At 35.9% G+C, this 15,682-nt stretch overlaps 1 protein-coding gene across 2 annotated transcripts in view; it reads left to right on the plus strand.

Annotated features, from left to right (window-relative positions):
* The window catches only part of prkg1b (protein kinase cGMP-dependent 1b), a 147,272-nt gene that overhangs the window by 81,806 nt on the left and 49,784 nt on the right, over positions 1-15,682 (plus strand). For both annotated transcript variants that reach the window (XM_088634834.1, XM_088634833.1), the window contains exons 4-5: positions 8,853-8,958; positions 12,759-12,822. In XM_088634834.1, coding sequence (XP_088490960.1) covers positions 8,853-8,958; positions 12,759-12,822 — 170 coding nt within the window. The remainder of the gene's footprint in view (positions 1-8,852; positions 8,959-12,758; positions 12,823-15,682) is intronic.

Here is a 15,682-nt window from a genome sequence, read left to right on the forward strand (position 1 = left end):
GAAGAAAGAAAACTCAACATTTCGGCTGTGGAGCCTTCTTCTGGTGTAAGCACATGGTAATCCCATGAAAGATTAGAACAAAAACATACTTTAGTAGAACACTTTCACTTTAAGTAGATTTCCGTGTAAAAGTCACTATTTGGTTATGTATGCTTTTTAGGCAATAAGTCCATGAAATCTGCAACTTGCTGAGCTCTTTGTAACCTTACCCTTGTTTTACAAGTTTTGTGCTTGTATATCCTCATGAGGAAACTGTGTGTAATGAATACTTAAGTATACAGAAGTATATTGGAAAATGTTTTTACACAAACTATATTCAATTAAATTGAAAAAGAAATATAACAACCCCACCCCACCCCTCTCCCACACAACATGTAACGGCAATGATCAGAACCACAAACAATTTAAGACAAAATAGTTACCCACCACTACACACCTTACCTTGATAACATGAATTACCCATCTTCAACACTTCTCCCCCTTCCCACAGCTCCTGAAACATACAGTATCAGTTTGATGAGAGAGCCTGCAAAAGGCAAACTCCTGCTTTAGCCTGGACACCATCCCTGAACTTATCGTAATTATTGTAATAAACAGAAATAGAATTTTACGTTTAGCCACTCACAACACTAGCCCTAATGATTCACCTTGTGCCAAGCTGATCCAACACATCTATTGTCTTTTCTGAAGTCATCACAGACTGTGAACACTTAGCAAAACTACTGATCTTCTCACACATAACACACTTAGAAGCCATGGTTTGTCACTAAATAATATTTAAAAAAACATGAAGGAGATCACAAAATACAGTGAAAATGGAGGAAACACAATACGGAGTGTGTGTGGTACAAGGAGACAAACGGAGAAGAATGCTGGTGTTGGTGTTCTGGAAAGACGGTGGTGGAGATGTGCCAACACAGTGACCAAAACTGTGTTAGATCATCTGTATGTGAGACTATGTCCATGACTACTGTAATTTTGGTATTCAGCAATTCTGCATGTAAACCAAAACCCCACAAGCTGGAGTAGACTTGTATAATCTTTTGAGATTGCTGCAGCCATTTTGAGTTCTATTCCAAGCCTGTTCTTGGGTTGTTTTTAATTCAGATGTTTTCTTCAGCATGTAAAATGCTCCTCAATTTGATTTGTATCTTCTTGACTTTGCCAGATTAAGGCATTCTACTTTTGAGCTGCTTAATTACACTGGGTCATTGGCACGCTGTACTGTGAATCACCAACAATTAAGTATGAAAGCATTTTCTTATATATAACCTGACAAAATTCTTAAAATTTGTAAATCATTCTGCGCTACCATCATTAGTTACCACCTGTAGTTATCGTCAACAAAGATGAGTGAGCTGGTTCCAGAGGTGGCATTACCTGCACTGTGCTTCACAGCTGAATTGGTGATCTGCAGCAGCTGTAGTTTCTTTATTTCTCTCCATTTTAATCTTTTCACCACTTCATTCGAGGTTTAGCTTGGCCTCATCAGTCTATAATATGTTGTTCCAAATCTCTCCTAGCTCATCTTATTACTTCTGAACAAATTCTGAAGAATGGCAGAGGTGATGTCAGGGCTGGGCAAGCATGGCTGCCTCTGAAGCCGGCTCACTCATCTTTATTCATGATGCTTTCACTGTATACTTGCAGTCCATGTAGTGGCATAACACCATTGAACTTGGAGAAGCTACAGTAGTTAAGGCTATTTTTGGAATACCCCACTTGGCATATAGAATGATCAAAAAAGACAGGCGCTCAAGCATGCATCTATACGGCATGCATATCGATTTGCTCATTTTGGTTTGTATTATTTAAAAGTGAGATCCTCTATGGTCTTGACTATCCTAAAACTTCCAGCTCATGGACACTGTTATTAAATGTGTGGAACAAAGCACTTTTCTTTCACTAAAATCTGAGTGAATTGATGGTCACATATGATACATTTTCTTTCATACATCACTATCTGCGATGCTAATAGTTCAGATTGAAGCAATCATGACTTGTTAAATGATTTATTTCATTTTTCCCTTGGAAATGTACACTGTACAAAATATGACTCTCTGAAGGCCAAAAGTTCCTTTTTAATTGTTTTTCTATTGAACTATTTCCTGTACTCTGAAAAACCAAGTTCTTTCATCCACAGCAAGTTCTGAGATAATGAATCTCTCTTCCACTCCCACTCAGGATGCAGTAGAAAAATTATGTTTTAAAACATTCCTTCTGGGTCCTTAAATTCTTTGTAAGTAAATTTCATAAGGGTTTAAGTGAACGGTTGTCTTATCAAGAGATTACCATTTGCTTTGATAACGCTGCTTTGCTCCTTATATTGTTATCATATTGTATAGTAATTGCAACATCCATTTATATAAACAATAAGATCAGGCAATTTTAGTATTTTGCTGGAAATACAAATCCATGGCAACAAGGGTTTTCCAGAAGACAACTGGTATTATGTTTTTTGGGTGAAATGTGAGTGTCTTAATTTGACTTCAGAAGTCAAATGTTACAAGATTCACAAAAGCGTTCAAATATACATTCCTTCACTGTGAAGCAACAAGGTTAAAATATTCTCAGTTTTTACTTTCTCCTTCTTCTTTTCAGAGGCTTGCATTGTTTGTCAAATGAGATTCATATGACTATAGAAGAAAACCAGATGTTGTCTACATACACAGTTTGCAGGTCCTCTACTTATTGAGATCTAGATTCTGTATAGTGGACATGGTAATCATGGCAATTGGGATAGAACTGAATTTACATTTATTTTAAAGAATGTTCAGGGTATTTTTGATAGTACTAATTTGATTGATTGTTCATTTAATTGGAATGTTGTCACTGGATTAATATTGATGAAATTATAATATTAATTTCTATTATCTATTTAATCTGTCAAATATAAATCACTTGCTGAATATTTATCAACAAGGTATGACTTATTGGCATAGATTTCAGATTGTTATATGGATGCGTGATTTTCCTCTTTCTGAGACAAAAATGCAGAATCGCTTACACAGTGTCACCTTCTATCTCCATTTCCTGGATCTCAAGAAGCAGTCCCTGTGAATTTGAAAGGGAACAACACACGAAAAATCTCAGTGTAAAATCAAGACATGTTCATGTATAATGGCTCACCTAAGCTGGATAATGATAATGATGGTCCTAAAAGTGTATGGGTCCTTTTGGTGCTCTCCCATGGTTTTTAACTTCGATGTTTTAGTTACTTCATCTGGAATTCTGTGCAATCCATATCAGTCTTTAACATGCTCACAATAGTGGGCCGTTTTCCCTGGCACATTTAGTTCCCTGCTGTCACATAATTCAGTTTCATGCTTCAATACAAATTGTTCTGGAATTATACTGAAACGCCCTCACTCCTTCAGGGAAGATGTGGAATGTCAGTTCTTTTCTGCTCCCATGAGCTCTGGCAGTGTGCCTATCTGCTAGTGAGAAACGAAAGTGAGCTACATGTATGTATGAAAAAAGGGGTGAGATTTAACCTCACGAAAAGCATTAGAGTACCTGGGACTCTGTGTGGACTGTGAGGGTGTTTGACACAAAGGCAGCCTACTAAGCTTCATTTGCAAATTAAATAAACTAACTCACTTTACAGGCGATACAGTTTTGCAACGCAAATGTGCTGTTAGTAGAGCTATTGTTACAGACTCTCTTCCCTCACTCTAAAATAGAAGCTTACAAATGATCTCATATCTTAAATTTTACCTTAACAATATGCTTTTGAGTCTGCCTTTCCTATCCGTATTGAACGACAGTTATCTTTGAGTTGTGCAGTCGTTTGATGTGTGCCTCTTCTCACTAAAAGGACTTGAAAGGAACTTACTGTAAAATCAACTTTGTGTAGCTGAAAGGCAATATTACCTTTTTCCAGCCGTTGATGTACTAGTTAAAGCAGAAGAGAAGATGCACTACTGCTAATGAGAAAGGTGTAAAAAGTAGAGTGAAAAAGATGCTATTCTCTGCTCACTTTATTAAGTAATTTCTCTACTATTCTGTTCTTACCCTGAAGCCCGGAGGAATGGTCAGGCACACAGCACTCTGCCAGCCTCCCTTGTTGCTGGTTCAAGTTTAATCTGGTCTGCTTTTTCCTTTAGAGGAAAAGTCATAACCCTGTCAGGTAAAGTGCTAGTAAATTCTTTGATGTCACGTTCAGTACAAAGATCAAGTAAAAGCATGTTGTTTCATGGGAAGGTTTTTCTCTGATTACGGCAATCAAAATGTTTCATCTAATGATATTGTCAAAAACAGATACTTTCTCTTTTAACTCCACAGCATGATCCATAAGCAAATCCAATTTAGGAGGGACAATATTTGTGTATATACTGTATACATATCAGGATATGCACTTGGTATGTGAAGGTTGGTTGCCTATCTTTTTGTATACACTGTAAATGTACTTTGGGGGGACTTTGAAGCATTTGACATTGTATATTTTAATGGTTTCCACCAAATGCTGATCAGTTTGTACTGCCAGATGAAAAAGTGATTTAACATTCCAGCATGACTGCTCAAGGAATCCATTTGTAAAAACAGTTTTCATTCCTTCATTTATCCGGAACGTTCCATGAAGAACTATGCAAGGTGGATTTACTGACACTGTATTTGGCAACTGATTTATTGTCAAGTGGCATCGACATGAATAAAGAATCTCAACTTTTTATTGTCTTTCTGTAATTGAATGTAGATATATTTTAACATTTTTATTGTAATTGCTGTCATGTTTTTTTTTCCATTTTAAACAGATGTTGAGTGATAATTTTGCGTACTTTGCATTACATTTCTGGAGCTGTGAATAGATTTCAGTTTGACAGGTTGGCTGAGTTGCATGCACAACCTTTCATTAATTTTTTTCTTGTTTTGTTGAATAATGCATAGGACCTGTATAATATAAAAACTGCATTTAGAAATGCTCTTTCATAGGTATCAAACAATAGAGACTGTCTTAGCTAATGACCAGAATGAATCAACCTTTTTTAAAGACAGACTTTTAGACGTTTTATTCAGAATCACTAGATTGAGAAATTGATTAGATTCTGGTTTTTCTCAGTGAATGTGGTTTCCAAGAGATTTTCTGTTGTGTTTTAAGTAAAGACAGAGGAATATGTTTCTGAAGAATGATTATATTCATGTAGAATGCAGAGATCAATCATATTTTTCTGAAGTCTGGATATGTTTGAATTTCTGAATTTCTATCTGGGTTTTTTTGTGACAGCTTGACTATGATTGTCTACAAAATTATCTTTTTTAACTGCAGCACTACACCTACAGTATAATGTGTTGGATTATGGAATTTCCCTCCTCTGTGCAACCTGTTTCATTATTTAGTGCTTAAAATTATGCATAAAACTGCACTGGTGGGAATATGTGGGAACAGTACTAATTTTGCTTTGTCACAGCAATTTAATTTTTAGAATGCAATATAGAACACTTTTCTTGATGTGTGTCATCTCCTAAGTGTACCAAGACATTGTAAAGCTTTTTTTCTTCATTATGTTCATGTATGAGCTCACAAAATCCTATATGTCTTAATTTCAAATTATCATAAGAGAACACACATTTTTTTCATGTACCAGCCAAGAACTAGTGATAAATATGACTTCTGAAGTAAACTGAATCAAGGTAATCCTAATATGTCGAGCGGTTTGAGGTCTCAACAGCTGTTGAGATACAAGAATTTACATTGAGCAGTGAGCCAGTTTACTGTGCAAGGTTCTCTTTGGCTGTTTGAAAAAAGATGATGGGTGAATGTTTGTTCTGCAGAAAAAGTATTCTCTGCCAAAGCATGAACATCTTTCAGGCTGAACTGGAGAGTTTTTCACAAGGCAAAGCACTGTACATGGATGAGACTGACTTAACTTGCACTAGATAATGCTTCTTGATTATGATGTACCTGAAGATGAGAGATGTGATTTAGGATGTTCCAGTACTTGAAAGACAGTATTTTTTTTTTCTTACTTGAATGGAAGGAGGCTCACAGAGTGTTTTAAAAATATATATAATTTGTGTGATGAGCAATTTCAAGACTTCAGAAATTAGTTCTTATGTTCCACTCCGTCAGAGGAAATGGGTCTTGAGACATTTGGTTCTTGCGCACTTAATATAGCAATGTAAATAGATTATATAAAAATACATAAATGCAGTGTACTGTATGTACCTGTGTTTAAATGAATGTTGCAAAACTAAAGTATGTAACTGGAAATGTACTGGAATTGTTTTGTTCATTCTCTACTTAGACATACATATGGCATTGTGGCAGGGGTTTAAAAGTAGTCACCTGGAGAAATATAATTAAAATAATTGCCTGACTATTTGCTCATGAAAATTTAATGAAAAAAACATAATGGGATCATGAGAGTTTGAAATAATGTAGAATATTCTGAAATGAAACAACTAAAGGTTAGTTATAGAAATAGGTAATACATTAGATTTGTTTCACAGAAACTGTCTGTAAAAGAATTAGTTACTGTTTTGGCCACTGACTGTAGGAGGTGCATACAGGATTAATCGTATTGCTAATCACAAGTACTGAATAGGTACTCATTTTATCCACTATTAAAGTGCAGCAAACCCCTGGGTGACCTAAGGCGCTCATAATGTGCTAGCAGCATCACTAATCATCAGGTCAAGCAGAAACTACCATTTGAATTGAATTAAGCTCAAAATTTAGATTGGCTAGGTTTTGCAAATCCAGAGCTGAATTAGGCTGGTATACTGGGGCACCCCTGCTCTTTTGGAAGGTACGAGTGATCTTAAAATATCTTTTTAAAGTGATCTTGGTTTAACGTTTCATCCTAGGAACGGTACATTTTCCAGCACAGTGCCCTTGGTAACTATACTGGGGCATTTTAGAATTCTGGTCAAGAGGGGAGAGTGCCACCTACTGGTCCCCCAAACCCACTTACAGCTGCTGCCTGGTTTTCCTTGGTACTTCCCATACCAGTTTTGCTCAGTTGCTCAGATCAAAGCACACTATAGTTCTCTCCTCTTGTTCAGGGTAAGTAATTAAAATTATTAAAATAGGACATAAAATCGGAACTCTAAACCACATTATCCTCTAGTGTTCTGGCTGGATTAAATTCAGTTAAAAGAGATGTTTGGAAATTGGCTCTGAAAAGTGTGTTGTGCGCTTCTCTCAAACTAAGGATTTCTGGAGTAACTTGAATTGTGCTGTGAGAAATGGTCTGCTGCTTGTGATGTGTGCTTCTCTGGAGCAAAACTGGGAAGCTAAATTCTTGGGGAAAAAAACAAAAATCATCAAACTTAAATAGAGCATACCCTAGAATATGCACCATAAATATTACAGAAGTTGTGATAGGAATTATGCAAATATTGCAATCAATACTGCCTGCTGGGAATATGTAAGGAGATCTAAAAGCTTTTCATATGTAATTTATGGACTTTTACCCACAGCCCCTTCTAATATTCTCATTTATGTCTCTAATTTTAACTGACAGTTAAGTAGATTAGGAAATGCTAATTAGTCATTGTGCCGATTCAGATTTTTTGTTCACAGATGTAGCTACCACTGTCATAGTCCTGATTCTAAGTAAACAATTAAAAGCTAAATGTCACATTATGTGCTTGGAGTATTCATTTCCATGACATGTGGAAAAAAACTTGTTTGGTTGGTCTTATTATGAGGTAAAATATTTTTTAATTATAACTAACAATTTATGTGTTATGCAACATTCAGTTTCAGTGCAATGCAGCTGAAGATGGCTGTGCTGTTGATAATAATAGATGTTAGTTGGATATACTCAGTTAATGGTTAATGTCCTGTCAGTTCACCAAAAAGTAAGAATTTGTATCATAATGCATGTGTTGAATTTATTACAGATTGCTGGAGAAACAGGAATATGTATTTTTACCCTTACAGAGAGTATTGTATGCTGCAAAGCTCTGTGGTCTCTCACTTTCAACAATACATGAACAGCCACTTAGAAGTCACAACCTCTGAGCGATAACATTTTGGGGAAGAAGGAGAAATATAATTTTGCAAGTACTGAAGCATCTGAGATTTGTGTGTGACACGGTTCTTGGGGTTTCCGCCAGTTCGTCCCTCACTGCCTGGGCCCGAACCCGGGTCCCCGGCGTCACGCAACAGGGAACTTTCCGGCTGAGCTCAAGGAGACCTCCCTCAGCCCAGGCGGCTGAGATCCCTGTGACACGCAGGGGCGTATGCGTTACATTCTCCCCCTGCTTCGTTCACCGTCCTTGGCGAAGGGCCATCCCTGTACGGGCCGCCATCGTCATGGTTCTTTGGGGTTTCCGCCCTTGCCGCTCCCTCCGCAGCGGGGGCGCGCTGGGCCCCTTACCCAGAGGTCGATGGATAAGTGAGGGACGAACTGGCAAGGGCAGAAACCCAAAGAACTGTTACATGTGCATGATGGTTACCAAGTTGTGGCCGACAGTCTTTCGTGCAATATGAAATGATGCTTCGATGAAATATACTGGAGCCGCTGTGATTTAAGAAGATACCCCCCCCCCCCCCAATCACTTCACTTCTTATTAAGGACTAAAACAATATTGAATAATTATAAATATTATTATGTCTTGTAAATGTATAAATATTATGAATATTACCAAACCTATGTATCGAATTATTAAAAATATAAAGTGAAATGATACTATGTAATTATTATGAAATAATGCTCAGCTGTTTAAAAATAAGTATGGTATTCAGGCAAAAAGAATTCCACTGGTTCAAAGAATCTTTCAGTATTGCCAATTTCTATGGAATATGGATATTAATATCCTTTTCAATTAATAACAGTAGAATAAAATGGTTTTGTTGTATTTGGTGGAGGCATCTCTCATTAATTAACTGGTATTTTCTACAGCTCTCGCCAATGTGAAGCTATGGGCAATCGATCGACAATGTTTTCAGACGATAATGATGAGGACCGGGTTAATCAAGCATGCAGAATACATGGAATTTTTAAAAAGGTTGGTACTTTTCAGGATTTTTCCTTTTTCTCCCCCCCACCCCAGGCTTGTCTAATTCAGAGTAACCGCTGCCGTTTCCCAGGCAGCTCTGTGGTCCCGCTCCTGGCGTTCATCTCTGCTGCCGGAAATAAAAAAGACACAGCTCTGCTGCTTTCATTCCATTATCAGTGGGATTCATTTGCATAATGATGTGCAAACGGAGAATGTTGCCTGAACTATTGAAAACCATATTTTACATATTAAAAGAATAAGCACGCATTGTTGCGCAGATACATTTGATAAAAGAAATATTCATCAAAGACGTCTGAAAATCATTGCATAATTTATATACTTCTTTAAGTCTACAGTGGTTAGCTGTAACAAAGACTAAACACTATTTGTGAAAGGTGTCGAAGTATAAATTAATTATATTGGAAGGTTGTTTTGACGGGAGGGTTAAGTGCACCTGAGTGTGCATTCAGAAAATGAAATTATTCATTGTTCTGTTTCAGTTTTGATTGTATTCCTATTTTAATCCTTAATGTACTGTAGATGTACAGTATGTCTTTTCCCATCATTTAGATTTCTTACATGATGTATACTTTTTTATTTAATTAGTTCATGATTTTGCCTTCCTTTAGAAAATATTGTTCATGCTTATTAATTATTACACATAAGTAATTATGAAAACTGCTTTAAAAATTCTCCTTATAGTGTAGGTCCTAAAATACTTTCCCTAACTGATTACAGGGAACTGGCAGCTCAGCAATGCAGCACCAATCCTTTGATGAGAAGCTATTTTTTAAAGGAGCTTGCGATCTTGGCTATGTTAATGGGATAGTTGTGCAGCCAGTTTCAGCTCAGTGAACTTCTGTTTAGGAATTCATTATGAGGAAAAATGACTGGATCACACACACGTGTTTTATAAAAATCCAACAATATAGATCTTGGTACAGTGATATTTTTATTACTTTAATTTCAGTTGTTAGCCTTCTTATATGCATACAGTAGAAATTCATTTTCATTTTTTCATGTTTTGGTTTAAATACTGTACATCAAGCATGTGTTACAGGATGCTGTGAATTTATTGAGGCACACAGTCATTACAGATGAGTGGATATGAACTTCACCTCTAACTAGTGAAGCTTACACAATTGTGAACACAAAGAAAAAATGTGTTATTTCTTTTTTGTTATATTGTAATAGTTATTTCTTTTAACAAAGAAAGAAGAAGCATATGGCTACTTTTTGCTTGTTGTTCACTTCCGCCCTGCTCTAGTAATCTTCAGGCTTTTGCCCTTCCCTAAAGCAGACTGGAGGGACTCTCATACATTACAAAGCAAAAAAAAAGCCATAATTCCTATCTAATGCACTCTTTCATTTCTCATTAAGATGCTTAAATCACAGAACTGGTGGAGAAGGTTTGGTGTTTTTAGATAAAAGCCAAGCGGAATAAATGTATTCTTCTCTTTCTTGAGGCTGGGTCTCAATCTTGTGTAGCTAGTTCAGATTCTGGTTCCCTGATGACTGAGGTTTTCACTTCAGTGCTTTGTGATTCATGATCATAAGCCCCAACTGGATTGTACCGAGTCAACTCAGACTTGATTGAGGATTTTGCATCTGAGGATTTTTTTCAAAATTTTATTTAAGGAAAGCTGTCAGTGTTTTCGTGTAAATGCACGTTTCGTTGGGGTCTACTGTATGTGGCCCGACCGAGGAAACTCAGGCATTGATCACACTGTCTCTCCTCTTTCCGGGGCTTTATCTGATCTTTAAATGAGAAAAAGATTTCATGTCCTAATCACAATATCTGTAGCAAAGCCTTTACTGGAAGTCTTGCATGTTGGTGTCAGATTTAGGAAAAGCAGGAATTGATTTAAGTCAACTCAGCTTTTACTGGTAACTTAAGATGCTCTTTGTGCATTTCTGAGTAAGGAAGTGAACATGGGCTGTGGCCTTTCTGGGGAAATCAATAATCTGTTTTCACTACTTCCTTTTAAAAATGCTAATGGAAGCAGATATTAAATAAACATTATCTGATTCTGTAAAAGTATTATTAATTTGGTTGTATTTCAGCATTCTGCCATTGGCAGTAGTGCATTATATTGTTCAAAGATACCTGTGCAGACAAAGAAGAAGGTGTTTCTGCATAGACCTGTATAATGTCTATATTAATAATAACATGTTCTGAAATGTAAGGAAATCACCAGGTACTTTCACCCTTTTTTCTAAAAAACAAATTCTGTGGTATAGGATTTTCTGCTGAAGTTATAGTTCGGAGAAGCTACAGTTCATTAAACACATCTGATTACTAGTCTTTTCAAATAAGACCTTACATAAGATAGCAATAAAGCTAAATGTGTTTTGACATTTAGAAAGTGTATTTGTGAAAATGATTTTTGGATAATTAAATCTGTAGTCAAGTGTATTAGGATGTATGAAACTCAGCCTTAAATGTGCTTTTCTGTGTCATGTGTGGTGTTCCTCATTTGAGTTTCAGTAAGAAGTAACACCCTCTTGGGTGTCTTTATAAAGAGGAATGAATACAATTAATGAACATTTGCACACAAAATGGTTATCTTGGTTGCAAAAAATGAGGCCTCTTATTAGACATGAACTACTTGTAATCTTGCGACTTGAAATGAGACCTTCTGAAGGAGTTAAGAGTTAACCGTTTGTTTACTTTTATGGTTTTCCTAAGGTAAGCTAAGTTTCAGAAGACTCTCAGACATTCATGCATCCCTCTTAATGGTTTTTATAATTTACCCTTTTTAAAATCCCTCATTCCTGTATGGTGTTTCCATTGCCCAGGAAAGATTACAATACAGCAAATGGCTTCAGCTACTTGTTTCTTTTTTCTCCTGTTACCAGAGCTAGAAGTTTTAATTCATCTTATTCTAATATATTAGAGGCCTTAATTAAGAATCTTTTTTAAGATGTCATAAAAAATCTCAGCTGTCCCTGACATAGCATCAGTGCTCTTCACAGAGATGTTTGAATTATGTGCAATTTGAAAACATAAAAACCTTGAACATAAAACTGTACTTGATTGAGTTGAACTATTTGATATTGCTATATTATTTTTGCACTGTTTGCTCTGTTTGTGTACTTTTGCATTATTTTTTAACAGATATGGATACTGTTATACTGGTACCATACTCATTGTTTGCATTGTTAGTGTATTTTCTGTCTATTGTCTTCTCTGCTGTTCTGTACAGTATATACCGCACCTGAGACACTAATGAGAAACACTTTTCATTATACTATGCACCTGTGTAAATATAATGACAAATAAAGTTGAATCGAATTGAAAATGCAATACTTTTGAAAAGCTTATATTGGTGATGAGTAACATTTTGCTCATATATTTTAAGATTAAAAGCTTCTTTACAACTATCCACATAAGTAAAGAGAATTTTGGGAGTCATTTAAGGTCTTTTTCCTGTATCCCCAATATAGGAAACCTGGACCAAAGAATGGCAGCACATTGACAGGGGTTGGCTCAGAGTCTTGTTATGTTAATGAGAGATAAGATACTGCTTTTTTCAAAGTATGGATTTCAATTATCTGTTTTGAATTGCTGTTCATCTTGATTTAATGGCTTAGAATTCTCAGCCTCAGAGAAAACAAAAGGTTTTATTTTAATAAAGAAAAAAACAAAAGCTAGAAGGAACTGTGAAGTACAGACATGGGAAATCTATTTGATTAGTCCTGTTATGCCTTAAGTCTGAATGTGATGCTCAACAATAATGTGCATACTCTGTTATTCTAAATTGTTTTCAGTGCTTTTGCTTAATGCTTCAACTTGCTCTGTCTTACAGTGTTCCAACATTCCAAGGCCTTCCAGAGGAGATCTTGAGCAAACTAGCTGATGTCCTAGAAGAGGTGAATGTTTCTTTTTCTATAAAAATCCCAGGGATGGTTTTTGCTTTGCTTTGTTCCTTTTAAGTCCTTGGTGATAGTCCAAGAACATTTATAATCCTTAATATTTTACTCATCTTGGCAGTTTTGTTCTGGTTTAACAGCTGTGGGTTTGTAGATTGCAAACACGTTCCTTAATTTTGAACTTTGAGAGTTGTGAATCTGTGAATCACCTTTGTTCTCCTGTTTGTTCACTGTTTTTAGAGGCTTTTTGTATGTGAGCAGAAATAATTTTAAAGAAAAGGAATTTTACTACACTGGATAATTGTGAAGTGAACATTTAGGCTATTACAACGGCAAATATACAGAAAAACACAGGCTGTTAGAAATGTTTTACTCATGTACTCATCTTATTCTACTGGTACAATTTCATCAATAATAACAGTGATTAAAAATGTCAGTAGCTTTTTTCCATTAGCATATTTGTATTAATCTGTTTCTCAGATTGCTATGACTTGTTTAATGTCTTGAATACATCAAGATATAATTTAAAATCAGTCAGCCGTTTAAGCATAATACATTTACATTAAATAAATAGACTGAAGACCTTCAGGTAAGTGTGGGTGGCAAGCAGTGAAGATAAGGTAAGCAAATGTACACAAGCTAACAAAATTGTTCATTGATTTTGTGAACATTAACATTAGCCTCTGAACCTATATGGCCCCTGTCCCCCATCTCCTAGAATTAAATGGGCTGTGGTGTTCTGTCTTTAAAACACTTTCACACAAATATTCGCTCTGATTAAGGACACTTAAACTCGGTGGAATGTTAAATTGAGCTGTGTCCACCACCGTTGTTCTGTCTAAATGTTGAAAAAGAGTTCAGCACAGCACTGGCATATAAGGAAAAAAATGTAAAGTCCATTGGATATGTATGGTCTCACTCCAAATACCCATCACATTTAAATAGAACTGATGTGAGGATTTGCTGGCATTATGAATGAATTGCATTTACATTTACTGACCTTAGAACAGCAGCATGTGACTTAGTACTTTTAAAGCGCAATGAGAAGAGCCTATAGGTTTGTATGATTACAGAGTTTCTCTCTAAAAGCCTAATTATTAATCAGTTTGCAAATGTAACACACCAACACGAAAGTGGTGGCCTTAGGATCTCAGAATCTTTAAGTGTCAGCTGGAGAGCAGAGAAACATTAAATATGCTAAACTATGCAAAAATATGTTATTCTAGCCTTTAAGGCTTTAGTTTCACAATGATACGTTTATATTTAATTAATGTTTTGTTAATGTATCTGAATTTGTGACCCGAAGAAAAGGAGCTGTGCCCTATAGGCGGTGTGACCTCTGCTTTCTTGCAATCACTAAAGAATGACCTCAGATTATTTTCATTAATTATCTGGACCAGAATCATTTCAACATTGAAATTGCAGATTTATTCCGCACCATTCAAAAAATAATTTGACAACCTTAGAAGCAATGTGGCTTGGGAATGCCTGAAACTGTGAACTTAATTGACAAAACCCAGAACCGCCAGATTTTTCTACTGTATGTATGAAAAGTACACAGTTTCTGTCATGCCTTTTCTGCTTGGTTACAGTATATACGGAATGCTTGTAACCTAGCAACACTCCATACAAGATTCCTGAGCCTTACATACTCTGGCGCTATGGTGGACCTCATGCACACACTCCTAGAATTTCTAAAGGGGTACCATTTCATTAATAGGGTAATTTAGGGCAGGTTTTGTTCCTAATCTTGCTTGTACTGCAGTGCTTCCAGTTGTCATCCCCACTTGAATATGGGGCCTGTTTTTACACTTCAGGAGTGTATTGTCAAACTGCAGTCCTTTCACCAGTAGCCTGGCTCAGCTTCAGGTTTTTATTGTTTCAGTAGCACCTATTGTCTGTTATCCACTGGCAAGAAAGGACTGCATGTTAAATAAATTCAGTTAATGCTGTAATTAGCACCATTAACAAATCATAGACAAAGAGTGAGAGAATTAGACAGTTATTCAAAGTCTACAGAAAAAGTACAATAGTGAAGATGTTTAGCTAAACACATGCAGTTACACACTGAGATTTTAGCATGAAACTACCAGTAAAATTTTACAATTTAAAACTACATTGGAAGTGGCATCTATCCCAAGTGGAGCTTGAAATTTCCATAAACATCAATTACTGCAGCTATGAAATGTTTAAAAATGTTCAATATTTTGATTTATTAAAATGTTATTAGCTACAGTGCACTATACAGTGTTCATAGAATTGACAAGGAGTGTCCACATATGAACCCATGTAGCTTTAAAGGAACAAGTAATAGATTTATTCCATGCTGAAAAAGGAAGAAAGAAAACACAATGTTTCGGCCGTGGAGCCTTCTTCAGGTGTGAAGAGTAATACTACCTAAAAGTACTGTTCTGGTGAATGGTGTGTTAGGTCTACATTGTCATTGTATAGTCAGGTCATCTGGTTAGAAAATAATTGTATCATATTAGTCTCACTGTGTTTAACTCACTACTCACTACTTTTAGGAGTATTATTCTTCACACCTGAAGAAGACTCCACGGCGGAAACGTTGTGTTTTCTTTCTTCCTTTTTCAGCATGGAATAAACCTATTACTTGTTCCTTTTCCTATTCATGCTGACACAGCTACCCACTATGTACTGTAGCTTTAGTTGCTTGAAAATAATAAAAACCTGAGCACTGATTTATTAAATAGGATTAGTTTTGTTATTTTTTTCATTTCTTCAAGATTATTCATTTTGTCTTGTTTATGGAATCAAAACAAATTTTACTGTGCTTATGTTTCTTCTTCATTGCTGCAAAATAAAATGGATACAATAAAAAATAAACTCAGAAGCAAAA

The sequence above is a fragment of the Lepisosteus platostomus genome, chromosome 6 (assembly GCF_059453375.1).
Source record: "Lepisosteus platostomus isolate fLepPlt1 chromosome 6, fLepPlt1.hap1, whole genome shotgun sequence".
Taxonomy (NCBI): domain Eukaryota; kingdom Metazoa; phylum Chordata; class Actinopteri; order Semionotiformes; family Lepisosteidae; genus Lepisosteus; species Lepisosteus platostomus.